This window comes from Lissotriton vulgaris, chromosome 7 (assembly GCF_964263255.1).
Source record: "Lissotriton vulgaris chromosome 7, aLisVul1.2, whole genome shotgun sequence".
NCBI classification, from domain to species: Eukaryota; Metazoa; Chordata; class Amphibia; order Caudata; family Salamandridae; genus Lissotriton; species Lissotriton vulgaris.
The window spans coordinates 358,458,662-358,476,881 of NC_141695.1; the positions used below are offsets into that span (position 1 = coordinate 358,458,662).

The 18,220-nt window shown below is 51.2% G+C and overlaps 1 protein-coding gene across 2 annotated transcripts in view; it reads left to right on the forward strand.

Annotated features, from left to right (window-relative positions):
- MYBPC2 (myosin binding protein C2) overlaps positions 1-18,220 on the forward strand; it is a 235,683-nt gene that overhangs the window by 145,447 nt on the left and 72,016 nt on the right. For both annotated transcript variants that reach the window (XM_086930242.1, XM_086930243.1), the window contains one exon: positions 6,747-6,886. In XM_086930242.1, the coding sequence (XP_086786368.1) occupies positions 6,747-6,886 (140 nt within the window). The remainder of the gene's footprint in view (positions 1-6,746; positions 6,887-18,220) is intronic.

Here is an 18,220-nt window from a genome sequence, read left to right on the forward strand (position 1 = left end):
GGCACTCCCAGAGAATGTGCGTGAGGGTGCCCTCCTGTCCGCAGCCGCGCCAGCAGCCTTTATCGCCGATTTTGCGCATCTCATAGAGCCGCTCCGGGGTATAATACCAATAGGTGGACACCTTAGTGAAGGTCTCCGTCAGCCCAGTGTGGTACGCAGAATGCCTCGCCCGGTACGCAATCCTGTCCCACTCCCTGTGGCTCAGGGTCCTGCCCAATTCCCTGTGCCAGCGCTCCCTCCCTGGGTTATAGTAATGAAACGGCAGGGGTTGGAGAAACTTATACAAGTCAGTAATTAGCTTGGCATCCGAGGTCCGGGTTACCAACCATCGCTCATAGGGCGTAATCGAACGGGTAGCGACGTCGCGCACTGGGGGTTGAAGAGCCCAGTGGCGGACTTGCATGTAACGCAGTCTATCCCCTTCCGTTAGGCCAAACTCCTGTCGGAGCTGCTGGAAGGGGAGCACGCCCTCCGGCCCGTAGATCTGGAAAAGCGCCCTGCAACCCGCGCTCACCCAGTGGGAAAAAGCTCCCGGTTCCAGACCAGGAGTGAAGTCTGGATTGCCAACAATGGGGGTGAACGGCGATGGAAAGGTAGTGAGCTCACGAAGCCCACACACCGCGTCCCACACTCTTAGCGGAACCCGGGTGACAAAGGAGGCGTAGAGATTAGGCGGGCGGTGAGTGCGCCGCAGGAACGGGATCTCTTGAAGGGTACGACCCGCCACTGCCTGGTCTTGAAAGAGCCAGTGTTTGTCCGATTCCCACCTGCTCCACTCCACCAAATACCGGAGCTGCGCCGCCTGAAAGTACTTCCGAAGGTCTGGGACCCCGAGACCCCCGGCTTCCGGGGCAAGCATGGAGAGGACCCGCTTCATCCGAGGCTTGCGGCCCTGCCACACAAAGCGAGAGATGTCCGCCTGCGTCTGCCGTATCCAACCCACAGGGGGCTGGAGAGGTAGAGCGCGAAAGAGATACAGGATTTGAGGCAGTATCGTCATCTTTACTGCCGCGATCCGGCCCAGCCACGAGAGCAGGCCTTTGTTCCATCGGCCGAGTTCCTCTTTGATCTTTTTGCCCAGAGAGGAATAGTTAGCTGCGACCATTGCAGGCAGGGAGGGGGCAAGTAAAATCCCCAGGTAAGGCACCGTGGAGGAGGACCATTGCAGAGGAAAGAGACGCTGGAGGTCTCGCCTGGTGTCGACAGAGAGCGACACGTCCAGTGCAGCCGACTTAGTCATATTCATTTTAAAGCCCGCCACGCGGGCAAAAGCGTTCAGTTCCTGGACGCAGGCAGGGAGCGACCGCCTGGGGTCATCCAGGGTCAGCAAGACATCGTCCGCGTATAAGCTGACAGTATGCGTGTATTGCCCCATCTTCACCCCAATAGCGTCTGGGTTATCGCGAATCCTCTGTGCAAACGGCTCCATATAGAGGGCAAACAGGAGCGGCGATAGGGGGCAACCCTGTCTCGTGCCGCGCTCAATGGCAAAACTGCTGGAGCTGTGTCCATTGACACGCACTGACGCTGACGGTCTCCTATAACAATTAAAGATCATAGTGCGGAACCTCTCGCCGATCCCCAGTTTCCCAAGGACCAGCTCGAGGTATGGCCAATGAACCCTATCAAAGGCCTTCTCCGCGTCGACCGATAGTAGCATCCGCTCCCCCGGGACGCGTGAGGCCTTCTCCAGCACGTGCGTCACCCTCTTGGTATTGTCGACCGTCTGCCTACCGGGTACAAAACCGGCCTGATCCGCCTCCACCAAACCTGGTAGGTGTAGACCCAGTCTAGCCGCCAAGATCCCCGTGTAGAGCTTGAGGTCCACATTTAGGAGCGAAATGGGCCGGTACGAGCCGCACAGGGTCCGATCCTTCCCCGGTTTCGGGATAACCGACACAGTCGCCGAGAGAAGGTCCGGTGGGATGGCTCCCGGCTCGGAGAAAGAATTGAACAAGCGGGCCAGGAGAGGCGCGACTGTGGGACAGAAGGTCTTGTAAAACAAGGCCGTATAGCCATCCGGGCCCGGGGCTTTACCGTGCTTTAGTCATGCAATCGCGGAGATGACCTCCTCCACGTGAATGTCCCTCTCCAGGTGGGCCGCCTGGGCGGGATCCAGGGCCGGGAGGGTCACGGATTCCAAATAGGCCTCAGCCTCTCCCAGTGGGGAAGGCTCCGCAGCGTACAGCGCCTCGTAAAAGGAACGAAAGGAATCCGCCACCTCCGCGTCACCGGAAACCGGGATCCCATCCATTCCCACTAGTTCTTTTACTACATTGCGTTGCTGCGCAGCCCTGAGCCTATGGGCCAGTAGCTTACCGCACCTGTCTCCGCCGGTGTAAAAGGCATGCTTCAGGCGCAGCGCTGCATACTCCGCCCGGTCTAGATCCAACGCAGAGAGGAGTTTCCGTGCCGCCTTCAGCTGCTTCCAGACACGAGGGGCCCCCGTTCGGCGGTGAACCTGTTCAAGTTCCCCAACCTGCGCCGTTAGTTCTTCCCTCTTGCGCTGGCGTTCCCTGTTTTCCGCCGAGGAAATGGAGATAAACTCCCCTCTGATGACCGCTTTCAAAGCCGCCCACTGCGTTGCCAGGGACGTGTCAGAGTTGTCATTGTGGGTCTGGTATTCCCGGATGACCTCCTCCACTCGCTTCACCACCGATTTCTTATGGAGAAGCGTGTCTCGAAGCCGCCACATCCCTCTAGAGGGGGGGGCCGCCGGCCAAGCAAAGACTCCGGAAACCGGGGCGTGGTCGGACAGGGACAAGACCCCGATGTCTGCCGCCGTGGCGGCCGAACAAAGCGGTCCGCTCACCAAGAGGTAATCCAACCGCGAATAAGTGCGGTGCGCGTGCGAAAAGTATGAGTAGTCCCTATCGGCGGGGTGCATGGTGCGCCAGAGGTCATGCAGGTCCATCTCCGCGATCTGGTCCTGTACCGCCCTAGACAGCTCCCCCGTCTGCGGAAAGCGCTGGGCAGACCTATCCAGGGCGGAATCGAAGACCATATTCAGGTCTCCCCCCAGGATGATATGGCGATCGGGCGAGGCAGTGACGTCCACCAACACAGATTCCAGGAAGCGATCCTGGTGGTCGTTTGGGCTGTATACGGAACCAACCGTAAAGGCAACACCTCCCAGACGCATGCGATACACTAGAAGCCTCCCCTTCTGCTCAGCATGTTTATACAACACCTCCCCCCTGAAGGAGCTGGCTAGAAGAATGGCTACCCCTGCAGTCTTGGTCACAGCAGAGGAAAAGAATTGCGTGGGGAACTTGGCAGAGCGCAACCTATGGCAATCTTTAGAAAGTAAATGGGTTTCCTGCAGGAGGCAGATATCCGCCTGCGACCCCTCTAGCAGGGAAAGGATCGCCCTACGCTTCACGGGGTTATTCAGACCCTTAACGTTAAGGGTCACTACTTTCAGGGGTGGCATCGCTCCCAGGGAAACAGCGCGCTATGCAGCAAGCGAGGGATCAGTGGGAGGGGCTCGCAGGGCAGGGGCGCAGGGAAGGCCAGAGACGGCTTCGCACCTGTTCGGACAGTATCGGACGGGACCCCCCCAGCACCAAACCAACATTTAAATCCCCCCAGAACCAACCCATGGCAACCAGCCAAAACAAAAAACCAGAAAAAACACCCCATTGTCTCAGTCCAGCCCAAGTGGGCGAGTCTGCAGAAAAATAGTCAAGTGGACGTTCAGCCACACACCTCCCCCCTCACCCCCCCAACTCCCAGCCCCAGCCCAGCATTGTTAAAGCTAAGAGTCTCTCCCCCCGGAGTAAAGTTAGGCCGTTAGGGCCACGCCAGTAGATTCAGGCAAATCCCTGGCCGCTGTCCTCAGGGCCTCCGCCATATCTGCCCTGATGGTGGGGGAGTCAGGGCGACTCGCTGTCGCTGACGATTGGCGCCTCCTCGATCTCCTTCGGCCCCGTCGCTCGGGGCGCCGCCATGCGGGTGTAGCTCCTTCCTCCTCCGTAGCAGTGAGGCCCAATACCCCACAGACATCTTGTAAAGAGCGCAGCTGATGCAGCACCCCATTCCATCGAAAGATAAGACGGAAGGGGTGACCCCAGGAATAGGCTGTCTCATGCTCTCGCAGAAAGTCCGTAGCGATGCGGAAAGACCTGCGCTTCTGCAGTGTGATGGCGGACAGGTCTTGGTAGAGCGCCACAGGTCTTTCTCGGAAGGTCAGCGGCTGCTTCCTGCGGGCCTCCGTCATGATGCGCTCTTTTAGGGGGAAATCCGGCAGGAATGCCAGGATATCAGGCGGGGGTGCCGATGACTGGCGCTGGCGGCCCACCCTGTGTGCTCTGTCAATGCGGATCGGAAAATCCGCTCCTTCCTCCAAGATGTCGCGGAACAGGTCCTGTAGATAGGCCACCAGGTCCGCACCCTCATCCGCGGATGGTACGCCTCGCACCCGGATGTTATTCCGCCTGGACCTGTTCTCGAGGTCCTCCGAGTGGGCCTGGAGCTCGACACACTGCTCCCGTAGGCGGAGGACGTCTTGCTGGAGATGAACTATCTCTTCATCGCGACGTTGGGCCGCCGTTTCCACTGTGTCAACCCGCTCGCCCAGGCCTTCGACTTCCCTACGCACTTCACGGACCTCTCCGGCCACTTCGGTCTTAAGAGTTTGGAATTCCTCCTTGAGGGAGCTGAATAAGTCCTCCATGAAGGACCTCGTGACTGGTGATTCGCCCACGGTGGCGTCCGTCGATGCCCGGGAGGCCCCCAGGGATGGCTGCGCCCTGTCGCGTAGTTGCTGGGTCCTGTTGAGCATTTCCGGCAAGGTGCGATCTCCTCGTGCTGCGCCACGTCTCCCAGTCATCTTGACCCCCGGTGAAGCTCAGGGCCTGGCGCTGTAGGCGAGCCCCGCCGCCCGTGGGCACCAGATGTGAGGTCCTCGCCGAGGACAAGGGTAGTGCGTCACCGGCGACAAAATGGCGGCCCGGGTCTGGACGAGACGACCCTCGAGCCAGTAGGGCGGCCAGCAATGTCCAAATTGGAGGCCTTCAGCCTTGTGCTCCCAGGGAGGACAACAGATGTGTGGGCACCGGGATGAACCGAGGCACCCGTATGATAAGGGCGCAGGCGAGGGTCCCCAGTATCAGCTCCACAAAGACAAGATGGCGGGAGGGCGGAACCCAAGAAGGCATCCTAGGCCAGCAAGTCCGTGGGCGACCCTCAAACAGCAATGGGTCTGAAATGTGCGAAACCAATGTCTCCCATCACCACCAGTTGATTTGCCCGGCTCAGGCACTGCTCGAACTCCGTCGTCCGGCGCCTCCAGGCGCGGAGTTCGCAAGTCGTCACCCCCCGCACTCAGGGCAGGGGGGAATCGCCGACGGAGGGCCGGGGTTTGTCACCCAGCAATGGTGCTCGCCATCAGGGCACCGGCCAGGAAGCCTCCACACTTCGCGGAGTCCGTCTAGTCCGCTCCCTCGGGATCTCCGGCTTTCAGCTTTTCAGCACTCGGCCCAGCCGAGGCGCGCGGACAGCGCCGCAGTATGCTCCGCCTCCAGGCTCTTCTCCTCGGGGCGACCCGGGCTCCACTCCTCGGAGCGACCGCTGAGTAGACCTTTCGGGGACTTCCCTCGGGGCTACAGAAGTCAAAGTGGTATCAAGATGTGCCCCAAGAACTCCGGCACAGTTCTCTCGCCCGCCGTGCAGCCGCGGGGGGAGAGAAGCGCAGGAATCGGGGCTCGAGCTGAGCTGGGCCGGGGGAGCTACGGGAGGAAGCGTCCGCTCACCCCGCCATCTTGGCCACGCCCCTCAGGTTCATTTTAGAAGAGTTGTGCAGAGATTGTGACCTAATTGGAGAGCGGGATAAACCCCTTTAGGAGGAGGTGCTGCAGGTTCTATGAAGGTAATGTATTTGATATGGATAGCGGTGAGCCATTTTAGCAGGGTGATGCAGGAGTACTCGCAGGGTAATCCTGTTGTAGTCAATAGAGACTATCCAAAATCAATGAGGAATAAATCACTTGACCTGAGTAACCAGGGCTAGCAACTTTATGATTAAAAGCCCTCAATCACGTTTAGCAAGGTCGTGGGGCGGTATATCTTGGTTCTCCGCCAAGTTCAAAAACGTATAAGCATCATCATCGGGCTTCTTTTTTGTAGTATGCTTGCCTCCACTGGTTATTTCAGTAGTGATCAAGAAATAAGTGAAAGATGCTCAAGTGATGTGGATTTAAAAGCTTGTATGTCCTTGACAGTTTCTTTAATCAGTCAGGAATTAAGTAATAGTAAAAACAGAGTGGTGCGTGTGTGGACGAGTTACTTGTCCAACGCAGCGTCAGTGTCCAAAAAAAAATAGGTCTACATGTTTCAGCCCTCCATGTACGCCTGGTTTGGTCATTGGGGCGTTCTTCAGGACCTCAAAGTAAAGTGAAGGTAGCTAATGTATTACACAGGTACCTATTAGAACGATACATGAAAATGTAAATTGTCAGTTTTTAGATAGACCTGAATCCTAAAGCTGGCACTGTCATTTGACATGATTGTCAATTGCAGAACTAGATTAGAATAGAGCAGGTAAAAGGTCTCTAGGTTTCACAGTTGATAGCCTAGTTACTGTGGCTAGCTACACATTTGCCTTTGGCTACCAACACTCAACCGGTTAGACGTGGAGCCTCAACCCTAATTGTATCTCATCATTATACATTTGTAACCCCATCCTCTCTGACATGTGGGTGATAAATCTGTGTTTTCTATTATTTTATTCTCCTTTCTCCTTCAAGAACCTCCTAAAATCCATCTGGATTGCCAGGGCGCATCTCACACTAACACCATTGTGGTGGTGGCCGGAAACAAGCTGCGCCTGGATGTGCCCATCTCTGGAGAGCCAGCACCTACTGTTTCCTGGTATAAGGGTGATATGGTAAGTAAAAATGTATATGTAAATCCAGTATTTGTAAAGCGCGAAGAGCTACCTGAAGGCATCCCGGCGCTGGGTGCCGTCGGGAAGATTAAGCAAGCTATTGCTCTGAGTCACATGGTGCTGACCTGCCGCCAGTGATCGAACCGTGAGCCCAAGATTCCAGCGTCAGTCGCCCTGGCTGCGCTAATTGTTTTCTTCCATCTCATTCTGCCTCCTTGTGAATAGGCTGGACTTAGAGGATGTAACCATCCTCTTCAAGTGCAATGTGTATGTTCAGTAAGGACCGCCCACTGTAAGGGCATTCAATCTTTTTTTTACAGCACCCTCAGTGAAATGGAATGGAAGCAGAGGCTGCAGGCAGCAGCTGCCTCCTTCCTGGTCTCTGGGTGCCTGAGTCAGGCTTCAAATTCTGTATCTGCATCCAGGCAGGAGATGATCTCCATGAAACACTCTTTGCCCAATGCACCATTCCCCAACTCGCTGAGATTTTACCACAAGCTCCTGTGCAGCCATTCGTAGGACCTCTTTCAATATGAAGGTTTCTAACCAGACATCATCCTTAAGGGCTGATCACATGCTGTGGTAGCATCATTAATAGACAGAACCTATCTCTGTGCTAACACTCCTGGCTCCATACTGATTTTAATTACCTCTCCTATTCGACTATATTCTTTACGAACATCTATAGTTAAGAGCACTTCTCTCCACTTGCCTTCTTCTTCATCCTAAGTTCCACCTCAAGTCCCTGGGTATTTAGTGATATCTAGGAGCGCATCTCACTACTTGTTACTTCTCCACTCCTTCTCTGGAGATGTCACCTCAAACTTCTGTTTCTTTGGTAATACAGAGACTTTGTTCTTGGTAAGACAGTTCAGTGAGTTAATTGCTTATTTTCTGCAATTTCTTTGATCCCACATGTTGGCTTAAATCCTGACATGGTCGACTCAAGCTTTTATCCATCTTGAGTCGGTCAAGGACACCTGGTTTTACAGCATGAGTAGGTTTACATGTAATGGGGTGGCAACGTTTTTATAAATACAGAAAGACACACATTCTCCATATGAGCTTTCCTCACCAGATCTCATTTCTCCAGTTTACCTCAAACGTTCTTCATAAACAATCTTCACCCAACCGCTTGCTGCACTTTTATTTATCTGTATTTAAAACACAGGCTTTTGTGCTTTTTACGATTGGAAAGATGAGTGTTAAATCATTGTGTGATCAAATGAGGCTTTACACGCAACATAAGCGGACAAGGAGGCTATGTAGCATTTCCATAGCACTTCATACCCCTGCCGATGCTCTGAAGTGCTTTCTGAATAGTAGGGTAAGAAGCAACCATATTATTAGGCGTTGGCGGCAGAGTGTGAGTTTATATTATCGTCAACCCAAATCTATAGGCATTTCGGAAGGACCTAATAGCTCACCTTTTTAGAATTTGGCTAGAAATCTAAAATTGTTATTCTCCTTTCTGTAGTCTAGTTGTTTTTTTATTCAGTTGTTTTATTTTTACGGCTTATGATACAAAATTCATTGGCTCTAGGCGCCTTGCTTTTATTTGGGTACAAATCTATTAACAAGTCATAGCTCGTCAAAGTAAGAGAAAAAGAAAAGAAATGAAAGAGACTGAACTCTTCAGAAAACATAGCTAGAAATTACACATTTTGACTGTGTCCCACAAACCTAATAACATGGTCTTGGTTTTAATATTATCTGGCAGAGAATTCCATTTTTGTAATCCTAATAACTCAAATCTCTGATCGCTTTCAAGTCTAGATTTGTAAGTGAGATCTTCATCAGCATCTGACTGTCTGATCTGAACAGCCATGTGGATCAAAGTCACAGGAGCTTTTTTTTTATAAATAAACTGGGGCAGTACTGCTACGGTATTTTAAAACCAGATATGCCAGTTTAAATGTATTTTTTTGGCCATAGGTAGCCCGTGCATAATTTAAAGACTGGCCACGTTGCTCTAGAACCTGCCTATTCAGTCCTAGCTGCCATGTTTTAGACACAATGCAACAGACCAATCTGTTCTACGGCTAATCTAATCAAAATAGCACTGGCATAATCGAGTTTTGAGTTTATTAATGAGCCCACAACTGGGGCCTCATTCATGAGAAATGACGCATCGCTGCGTGAAAGCAGCGATGCTTCACTTCTCAGTGCGCGCTCCTTGCGACATTCCTGATGCGTCAAATTTAATGTATGACGCATCATGTCGCAAGGAGTTACAGATATGTCAGTATTTCTGACGTATCTGTAAGCCTAATAGTGACGCATTGCTGGAGTGTGTCACAAAAGTGACGCTACTCCAGCAATGCGTCCTTTCACATGGGGCAAGCCCCATGTGAAAGGGCCTGCGTCAGTCTTACGCCTGCTGTGAGGCAGGTGCAAGATTTTGACGCAACGGCGTCCTAAAAGTGACACAGTGAAATTTCATAGATTTCACTGCGTCACTTCTACGACCCTTCCTTGCGTCAATACGCCCCCTTGCATACATTATACCTGGCGCAGGTATAATGTGGCGCAGGGGTTTACAAAGTGACGCATCTACGTAGATGCGTCACTTTGTAAATATGGCGCAACAAGGCGCATTTTTTACGCCACTGGTGCGTCACAAAATGTGACGCACCGGCGGCGTAAAAGTGACGCACAGCCTCATAAATGAGGCCCCTGGTTTGCAGTGTTTTGGGTCTAAAATGGTACGGTTAGCTTGTGTTGTCCGGAGCAGAAGAGAGCTGAATGAACCACCTTCCCAATGAGTCTAAAAATTCAAACAAAAGTCTAGGCAAACACAAATTCTCTGCTGCTTTTTTTAGAAGTTGTTAGGTTTATGAAGACTGTGGGAGATCACTGCCCATCCTCATCCTGTGGTCAGAATCCCTCATTAATATTTGAGTTTTTGTATCTTTCATCTACAGCATGCTATTTGTTATCCAGCAGGCAACATCCTCAAATACACTTTTTAAGATGCCAAAATGATCATCAAAGCTTTTTCATCACTGTAGGAGTGATATCGCAAACCCTTTGGAACTGGATGATTAAAAACAATGGTTTCATAAATACAATGAAGGGAACTGGAGATGGAGGTGAATCCTAAAGAACCGCACTATGACTTGAGATGATTGAACAATTCCGAATCAGGAAGGATTTTGATTATTTGATTGCTGGGGCAAACATGGAGGCCTCAAACTGCACTCTTGGGAGACTCATGTTGTGAAGTCCACAGTGATAAACACAGCTCACAGATCCAAAAAACCTGCGAGTCCCATCATCGCCCGAAAAGTAACAAACACTCTGGCATGGTCTAAATCTTGAAAGATGAACGGGTCTGTGATAAATGTCTAGGAAATCCTCAAGTAGGACACCCGATATTTCTTTAATAATAATTTGCAACCCTGCGAGGGAGCCATAGTGTAATGTAGTGCATTAGCAACCATGATGCCTTTTTCATTAATGGGGAATCATTGTTGATTTCTCTACATTGTCAGTGAATTCTCCAGTATATAAAGAATGATTAACTAACTTTGTGACACAAGGTGCTATTTTTGAAGCCCTTTTATTAGCTAAATGCCCTGTAATCATAGCATAGATGTATTCGTTTTAACATTTTTACACTGTGGAGAACCTCAGGGTTCTTTCCATCATCCCACCATCAGCATAGTTAGTCAGGTCTGTTGGTTTCAATATCTTCTCTTACGCCAATGATGCGCAGATCGTTGTCTCTATCCCAAAAGATTTTACTTCTACCTAGTTTAACTTCTGTCAATGTATGAAAATGCTCTGTAGCTGGATGCGCTGAAATTGTATTCAACTGAATGAATGCAAGACTAAGATCTTGATGTTTGGATAGTCCTCCCCGTTTTTGTCTCCCAAATGTTGGCTAGAAGAGCTAGGACCCATGCTCGCCCCGGTAAGTAGAGCTAGAAATATGGACATCATAGTCGATGACAAACTATCCTTTTCTTAAGGTTGTGGCAATATGCTTTCACATTGTACGGTTTCATAAAAAGATCCTTTCACTTCTTCCACTTGTTTACTGCAAAACTGTTGTTCATGCCCATATCTCCTCAGGGTTCGATTACTGGAAATTCTCTGTAACTTGGACTCCCACACTTTCTGGTAAATCATCCACTGATTGTGTAAAATGCAGTATTGAGGTTGATCTCTAAAATCCCTTCCCGTAATCTATTAAGGGGCATCTACAGACGCTACACTGACCTGCAATACTGAAATGTTCTGTATTCAAAACCTTGGGGCATATTCTCAAGGATTGTTCGCTGAGTTATGAGCACTTTATCGCAGCCAAAGTGGCGATAAATTATTGCCCCATTCACAAGCTGGTGCTAACAGCCCATATCACCAGTTTTCCTGCGATAGTAGCCGCAAAGAATATCTCCACAGATGACCCCGGCAACTAATGCTAATGAGATGCAGAGTAGGCATTCCTGTGCGAAAGCTGCAACAACACCACTTCTCAACATTCTCAACGACTAGCCACATCGGCGATAAGACCACATAACAGGCGATAAGGCACGTTAGCAGCAGGAAATTAACACCTGCTCTGACCTGGTGTAAAGTCGGATGCTAACCTGCACCAGAAAAGGGGGCACAGGCAAGAGCCACACCTGAAGAACAACAGATGCCATGGAGCTACTGATCATGCAGCTCGGAGCCCCAACAGGGCCACAACACCCACCGCCAACACCCCCAGGCCTGCCACCCTCCCCCCTATGCCTTCCTCCTGTGCTCCCCCCCGGACCACCAAAGAGGCAGGGCAGACAAAGACAGAGGACCTTCAGGAAAAGCACCAGCCTCACAGACTTAACACCAGAGAATGTCATTACTCACTCCAGGCTCAAAAGGACAACCATCCTCCGCATCCTGACCATAATTGCTCGCAGGCTGATGGTACCAACACATCGGACAACCAACATCTCTCCGCAGACAAACCTGCTGGCTGTGCTGCATCTGTTGGCCTCTGGTACCTTTCAACCAACAACCGCCAGAGTCCGAGGAGTCTCACAGCCAGCCCTATCAAAGTTCCTCACGCCTGTCTTGGGTGCCATCATCAGCGTTGTTCCCCAGTACCTATACTTCCGCCACACTGCGCAGGAGCAGCTGGAGACCAAGCAAGGCTTCTACGGCATAGCTGGCTTCCCGCACGTGCTGGGGGCAATTGACTGCACACATGTCCTACTTGTACCCCCTGCCGAAACTGCACACAATTACCGCCACAGAAAGCACACACATTCCATCAATGTACAGGCATTAGTGGACCACCGGGGACTCTTCAACAATGTCGTCGCCAACTACACAGGCAGTGTGCATTATTCATACATCTTCCGGCATTCCATCATCACCCAGCGCTTCCAGGCTGGCACCTACGGAAATGCACTGCTTGTTGGTAAGTACCAAAGGAACACAACACATACCTCAACTCCACAATCATGCAACTCACTACTCTGGGAATGCGCACGTCACTAACTCACAAACAACATGCCCACCTACCAGACACGACAGCACAAGTTACTGTGGGAACCTGGGCTAGCCATGAACATGAGCCATCAATGGCATGGCACCTCAGCCACACCTTAGCAGAATGTGGTGAGAGGCATGTGCGAAGGAGGCAAGTGACACATGAATGAGAATGTACACAATGCCAAGTGTGGCGGTGATGTGCTGGACAGACTGCAGTGTGCAGACCACAGACTTATCCATGTCGACATACACTGGTGGTGGTGGTAGTGTAGTGAACAGTGGACGCAATCATGTCACCCCAGCCAGTGGGGAAGATCGCGGAAATGTAGGTTGTTTCATCCCCCCTGTAAGCGTGTGCGGAGTGGGCTGGCCAGGCTAGCATAGGGGGGTGAATAAAAAGCACGTAGCCCTGGGTGTGGTTCTCTTCTGAAATGGCCAACGTCTATGCTAGGGCGGCGCCTCTCAACCCGCCACGAGGCGCCTACAGCAGCCTGGGTCGCTGGTCCCCGAACCAGTCTTGCCCACCCCTGAGCATCCAGGCATCACTGCTCACCTGCCGACACCGGCGTGTGTCATGGAGGGCCCACGGCATGCCGGTGCAAGCTCCACGGTCAAGGCCCACGACCTAGGCAGCCTCCTCGGAGGCCCGCAGTACTCATTTCTCGTTGACGTGGAGAAGTATGGCTCAATGATTTGAGCGGCAAACCCTGATGCAGAGGTCTAGCCTGGGACCAGGGTTCAATTCCCCGCCTCGGTGGGTCTTGGGCTCCAAATTCCACGGACCTGATAATTCTCGCCTCGGTGCTTATTCCAATCATGGAGTCCCACTCTGCAACTCTGGGCAATAGCTTGCTTAATCTCCACAACGGCCCCCACAACGCTAAGGATGCCTGGCCTCCACCTTGGGGTGCCCAGGAGTGGACGCCTCACAGGGAAAACCAGGATGGGTTCCACAGCGGTATTCGTACAAGCGCCTTGAGACCCTTGCGGGTGAGTAGTGCGCTATACAAGTATCAATTTACATTTACTTACTCCACCGGCAGACACAGCGGACAAGTACTGTCACACATTTGGAACTGAGTCTTGATTACACAATGGCAGAGCACATATTTCATGGTAGAGTTTATATCACTATACTCCCTTCGATGTGGTGCCACCAACTCTGTGTATAGCATTCCAACCACACGTGTCTGTGGGGCCTTGCTGACTTCGGCCTACGGCCTACACTGAGGTCCTGCAGGCCACACACCAATCCAATGCAGTCAGTACCAGGCAGGATATGGTATTGTCGCAGGCAGCACACCCGCTCAGCTCTGGTGCCACTACCTTCGTCAGCCACAAATTTTCTCCACATGCCAGTCCAACGTCGTGTGTTAGAGATCCAGGAGGAGCTGGCTGGACAGCGGTTGACCCACGCTGACTGCTGCCTCTGACCTACACTGCGGTCAAGTTGGTCAAACATTTGGAACTGAGTCTTGATTTCTCATGCCACAGTACGCAAGGAGAGGAGTAAGAGGAAGACACGGTTCAGTCCGGAGGAAAAAAGGATCCCCGTTACAGAGGTGATCGAACACTACCAATGACTGCACTGGTGCCACTAACTCTGTGCATCGCAGTCCGACGACACGTCGGACTGCGATGAGTTCGATGAGTTCATATCATTGTTCAGGCCTCATCGCAGACTGCATCCCCTCCAGCTCTGGTGCCACTAACTCTGTGCCACGAAAGTCATGGACACGCTCTGGTTGAACTTTGGTGGCATCTGAATCTATGGCCTGGGGGCTGTCTTCATCATCATATAGCTGATACTGACATGGTGGTAAAAAGGAGTCTGTAGCCTTCAACTCCTCCATGTGCCTGCTTCTGCCCTCTACATCATGCCCTGGAAGGACACCTTCCACTGTACCCCGTCATGCTCCGCGACATTCTCCTTGGGCATCAACGAGGACCTGCTTAGATCTCGTGACCCTACCTCAGCGCACCACAAGTCACCGTCCCGTAGCGGTGTGCCTGTGCCGGCCGCAGTGCATCTGGGGCCACTAACTCTTTGCAGCTCAAGTCATGGACCCTTGCTGTTTGAACTTTGAACTTCTGATTGTCTGATCACTGTTGTAGTTGTTGCCAGCATTAACCAACCCCTGAGGGGTGGCTTACACTACCCAATACTCATCCAGCACAGGCGTCACTGGACATGTGACCCTGGCAATAAAAGGGGCCGGGCGCACGTGCCCCTAGCCAGTTCCACAAACTATCTCAGTGTGTCCGTGTGGTCATTATGTATGCATGAGGGCCCCGGGCCATACCACATTACATTGTGATGTGTACAGCGAGCGCAACCTTGTCACCTCAGGCAGTGGGGTTGACCTGGGACATGTAGGTGTGTCATGTAGGTGTGTCTTACCCTTCTTTGAGCGTAAGCGAAGTGGACAGGCGTGCTCCAGTACTGCATAGGGGTGTAGTTCTTCAACACATTGCTCTGGGCATGGTTAAGTTTAGGCCTTGCCAAGGAAGTAACTAATGCATGTGTCTCTGTTGTAGTGTCTGCGCCACCTGTCCCGCAATGGACAATGTTGCTATGTAGCATGCCCCAGGAGTGCGGCTCGGCCTAAGAGGTAAATGAGGCAGCGCAAGCTCACTCGGGGTCAGGGAACACACATGCCAACTGTTGTGTCTGTTGCTATTGGCGCAGCATGCGCCGAAGGTCTACCCTCAACCGCATGGCGAGTTCAGCCAGGCAGGAACTCTACATCTGTGTCTGCCCTGTCCTTACCATAGGCCTACACACAAGTGACCGGCCACCTTCAGCACACAACATCACTGTGACGTAGTCAGGCTTGTGGAAATGCGCAGACAGGCATGCCGATGGTGTGCCTTAGGGGTGCAAGTGATGCAACGCGCTGCACACACTAGTGAATGGGCTCGGGGAGGGGGAGGAGCAGCAGTGAGGCTACATAATACACATTGGTGCCGCTCATTTGCAACAAGCAGTACATGTCATACAGGAATCACTAAGTCACCCATATCACAAACCAATAAACCAGTGAGCCTGCCAACACATCATGCAGTACGAAGTCTTAACTCATGTCTCTCTGCACTACCACAAGTGATAAAGGATATGCACTCTGCGCTTGGATGATGACACCCCTCCGCGCCCCGAACACACAGGCCCAGAGGCAGTACAATTTGGCCCACAAACCACTAGGGGCATCCGTAAATGGCCATTTGGTGTGGTGAAATCACGTTTTAGGTACCTGGACATCACAGGTGGAAGGCTCATGTACAGCCCAGACATCATGTGCAAGATGATTGTTGCAATAAGTGTGTTGCACAACATATGTGTACGCAGCAATGCCCCATGGATACAAGTGCCAGATGAACTAGACGATGATGATGACGATAAGGCAGGTGGACCACACCCCACTGCATCTGCAGCAGGACTAGCCCGTAGGAATACCATCATTGACAATTTCTTCTCATGTTAACGTCACATTGGGACAGTCCTTGGCAATCATGGGACAGTGCGATGAATGACCACAGGCACAGCATGTGCAACTAATTGAATTTCAAGACACATTCCCTGCGTGCATCTCACTCATCTGTACAGGCACATCACTCAGACAAGTGTGAGTGCGACATGTAGTGCTAGCAATTTTGAGATTTGTTAATGGATGGTGGGTGTGCAGAGAGGCTGTTTAGGGTGTCACATATTTGAAATGCCAGTTCTGTGTGTCACTGTTGGTCCAGTATCTTACTCTTCGGCGTTTCACATGTGTCCCAAATCATTCCATTTTGGCTGTCAATTGTGACCTACAACTGACAACAGAGATTCTTTTGGGCTCAGATATGTACCACCATGATGCAGAGATGCCCCCTGTGACTCAAGTCCCACGACATGGGCAACATGTACGTAAGAGGGAGTCACTGCCCCTACATTTGTCCATGCTTTCATAATTTTTTGATTTGATTTATCATTTTATAGAGCGCGTGAATGCCCATGGGCGTCTTGGCGCTATGACAGTCAGAGACTTCTAGGCCGACAGTACAGAGTCTAGCAGGCAGTGAAGAGCCACGTTTTCTCTGCTTTTCTAAAAGAAAGCAGGGATGGACTGTCTTTAATAGAGATTGGGAGCAGGTTCCATACCTTTGCTGTGTGTAGTAAGAAACTTCTCCCTCCCCATCTGGCCCGTCTGTGTTTCAGAACTGGAATTAATTTGGCTTGGCTGGATCTAAGAAGCCTGGTAGGTTCATAGTTTCAGGTGGGTTTTTAAGAACTGCAAGCCAAAACCGTGAAGCGCCTTATAAGCCAGGCATAGCGATTTAAACTGCACTCTTTTGGCGATGGGGAGCCAATGAAGGGTTTTTAGTTTATGGGCAATTGGCTCATATTTAGGAATGTCCAGCACCAGCCTTGCGGCTGCATTCTGCAAACGTTGTAGTTTTGCTAGAATTTGGACCTTGGTCCCAGCATACAAGGCATTTCCATAGTCTATCCTTGACAAAGCCAGGGCAGTCACCACCGTTTTCCGAACATCAGCTGTAGGGCAGAAGTTTTCTAATCATTTTCAAAATGTACCAGACTGATGAAGCCAGTTTACTGGCCTGAGCATCAAATGAGAGTTTGATGTCTAGAGTCATACCCAGATTTTTCAATTTTCTACTGGAGCCGGACAGTTACCAAGACTGTCTGGCCACCACTCCGGGGACCAGGTGTTTGGATCAGCCCCAAGCACCACTACTTCACTTTTATCCCCATTTAACTTCAAGCAGTTATTCAGCATCCATTGTCTGACTTGCGTCATACATGATCTGAATTTATCCGGAGTCTCTTTGACATCCTTGCTAATAGACACCACTATCTGGGTGTCGTCGGCATAGGAAACTGGGATAAAGCCGCTTTCCCCTATGATTCCTGCTAACGGGGCTACATACAGATTAAAAAGGGTAGGGCTTAAAGATGACCCCTGGGGCACCCCACACGGTGAGCTAAATGATTTGGATCTTGCCTCCCCCAGCTCTACTGAGAAAGTTCTATTGCACAAGTAGGATGCCAGAAGAGAACGTGCCGAACTATGAACTCTGACGTCTGCCAAACGGGTCAGGAGTGTCTCATGGCTAACCGTATCGAAGGCCGCCGAATGGGTCCAGAAGTACCAAGGCGGCCTTCCCTCCGTTATCCAGAACACTCCTGAGTTCTTCCACCGCCGTTAGCAGTGCCGTTTCTGTCCCATGTCCCTCTCGGAAACCAAATTGTGAGTGGTCTAGTAAATTTCCCTCCGAGAGGAATTGTGACATCTGCTTGTTCAAAAGTTTTTCCAGAGTTTTAGCTGCGAATGGTATCTTGGCAATGGGTCGGTAGTTACTCGGCTCTTCAGAATCTAAATTAGATTTTTTTTTTAAAGTGGCATCACCGAGGTGGTTTTCCAGGCGTATGGAAAAATCTCAGATTTGAATATTTGTGTGAATAGTTTCTCCAGTTGTAAACTCAGCAGTTCCGGGAAAAGCTGCATCACCTTGGGAGGACAAGGGTCCAATGGGCTGCCGGATCTAGTGGTCTTCACCACTTACAGAATCTGATCTGCTGAGGGTGGTGTGAATTGAAACCATGGACTCTGCAATATCATCACGGATTCTTTAATAGGTTCTAAGGGTACCTGGGCGGGTGCAACTATATTGAGTCTTTTAAAGGAGTCATATACGGATGAAACTTTATTAATGAAAAATTCGCCCAGAGTATTGCAGAAGTCCGACGTCATTGCTGCTGTACTATTGTTCTCTATTTTTGTTAGTTTTTTTACTGTGGCAAAAAGCGCTTTGCTGGAGTTTTTTGTCTCCTTACTTTTTTGCGTACAA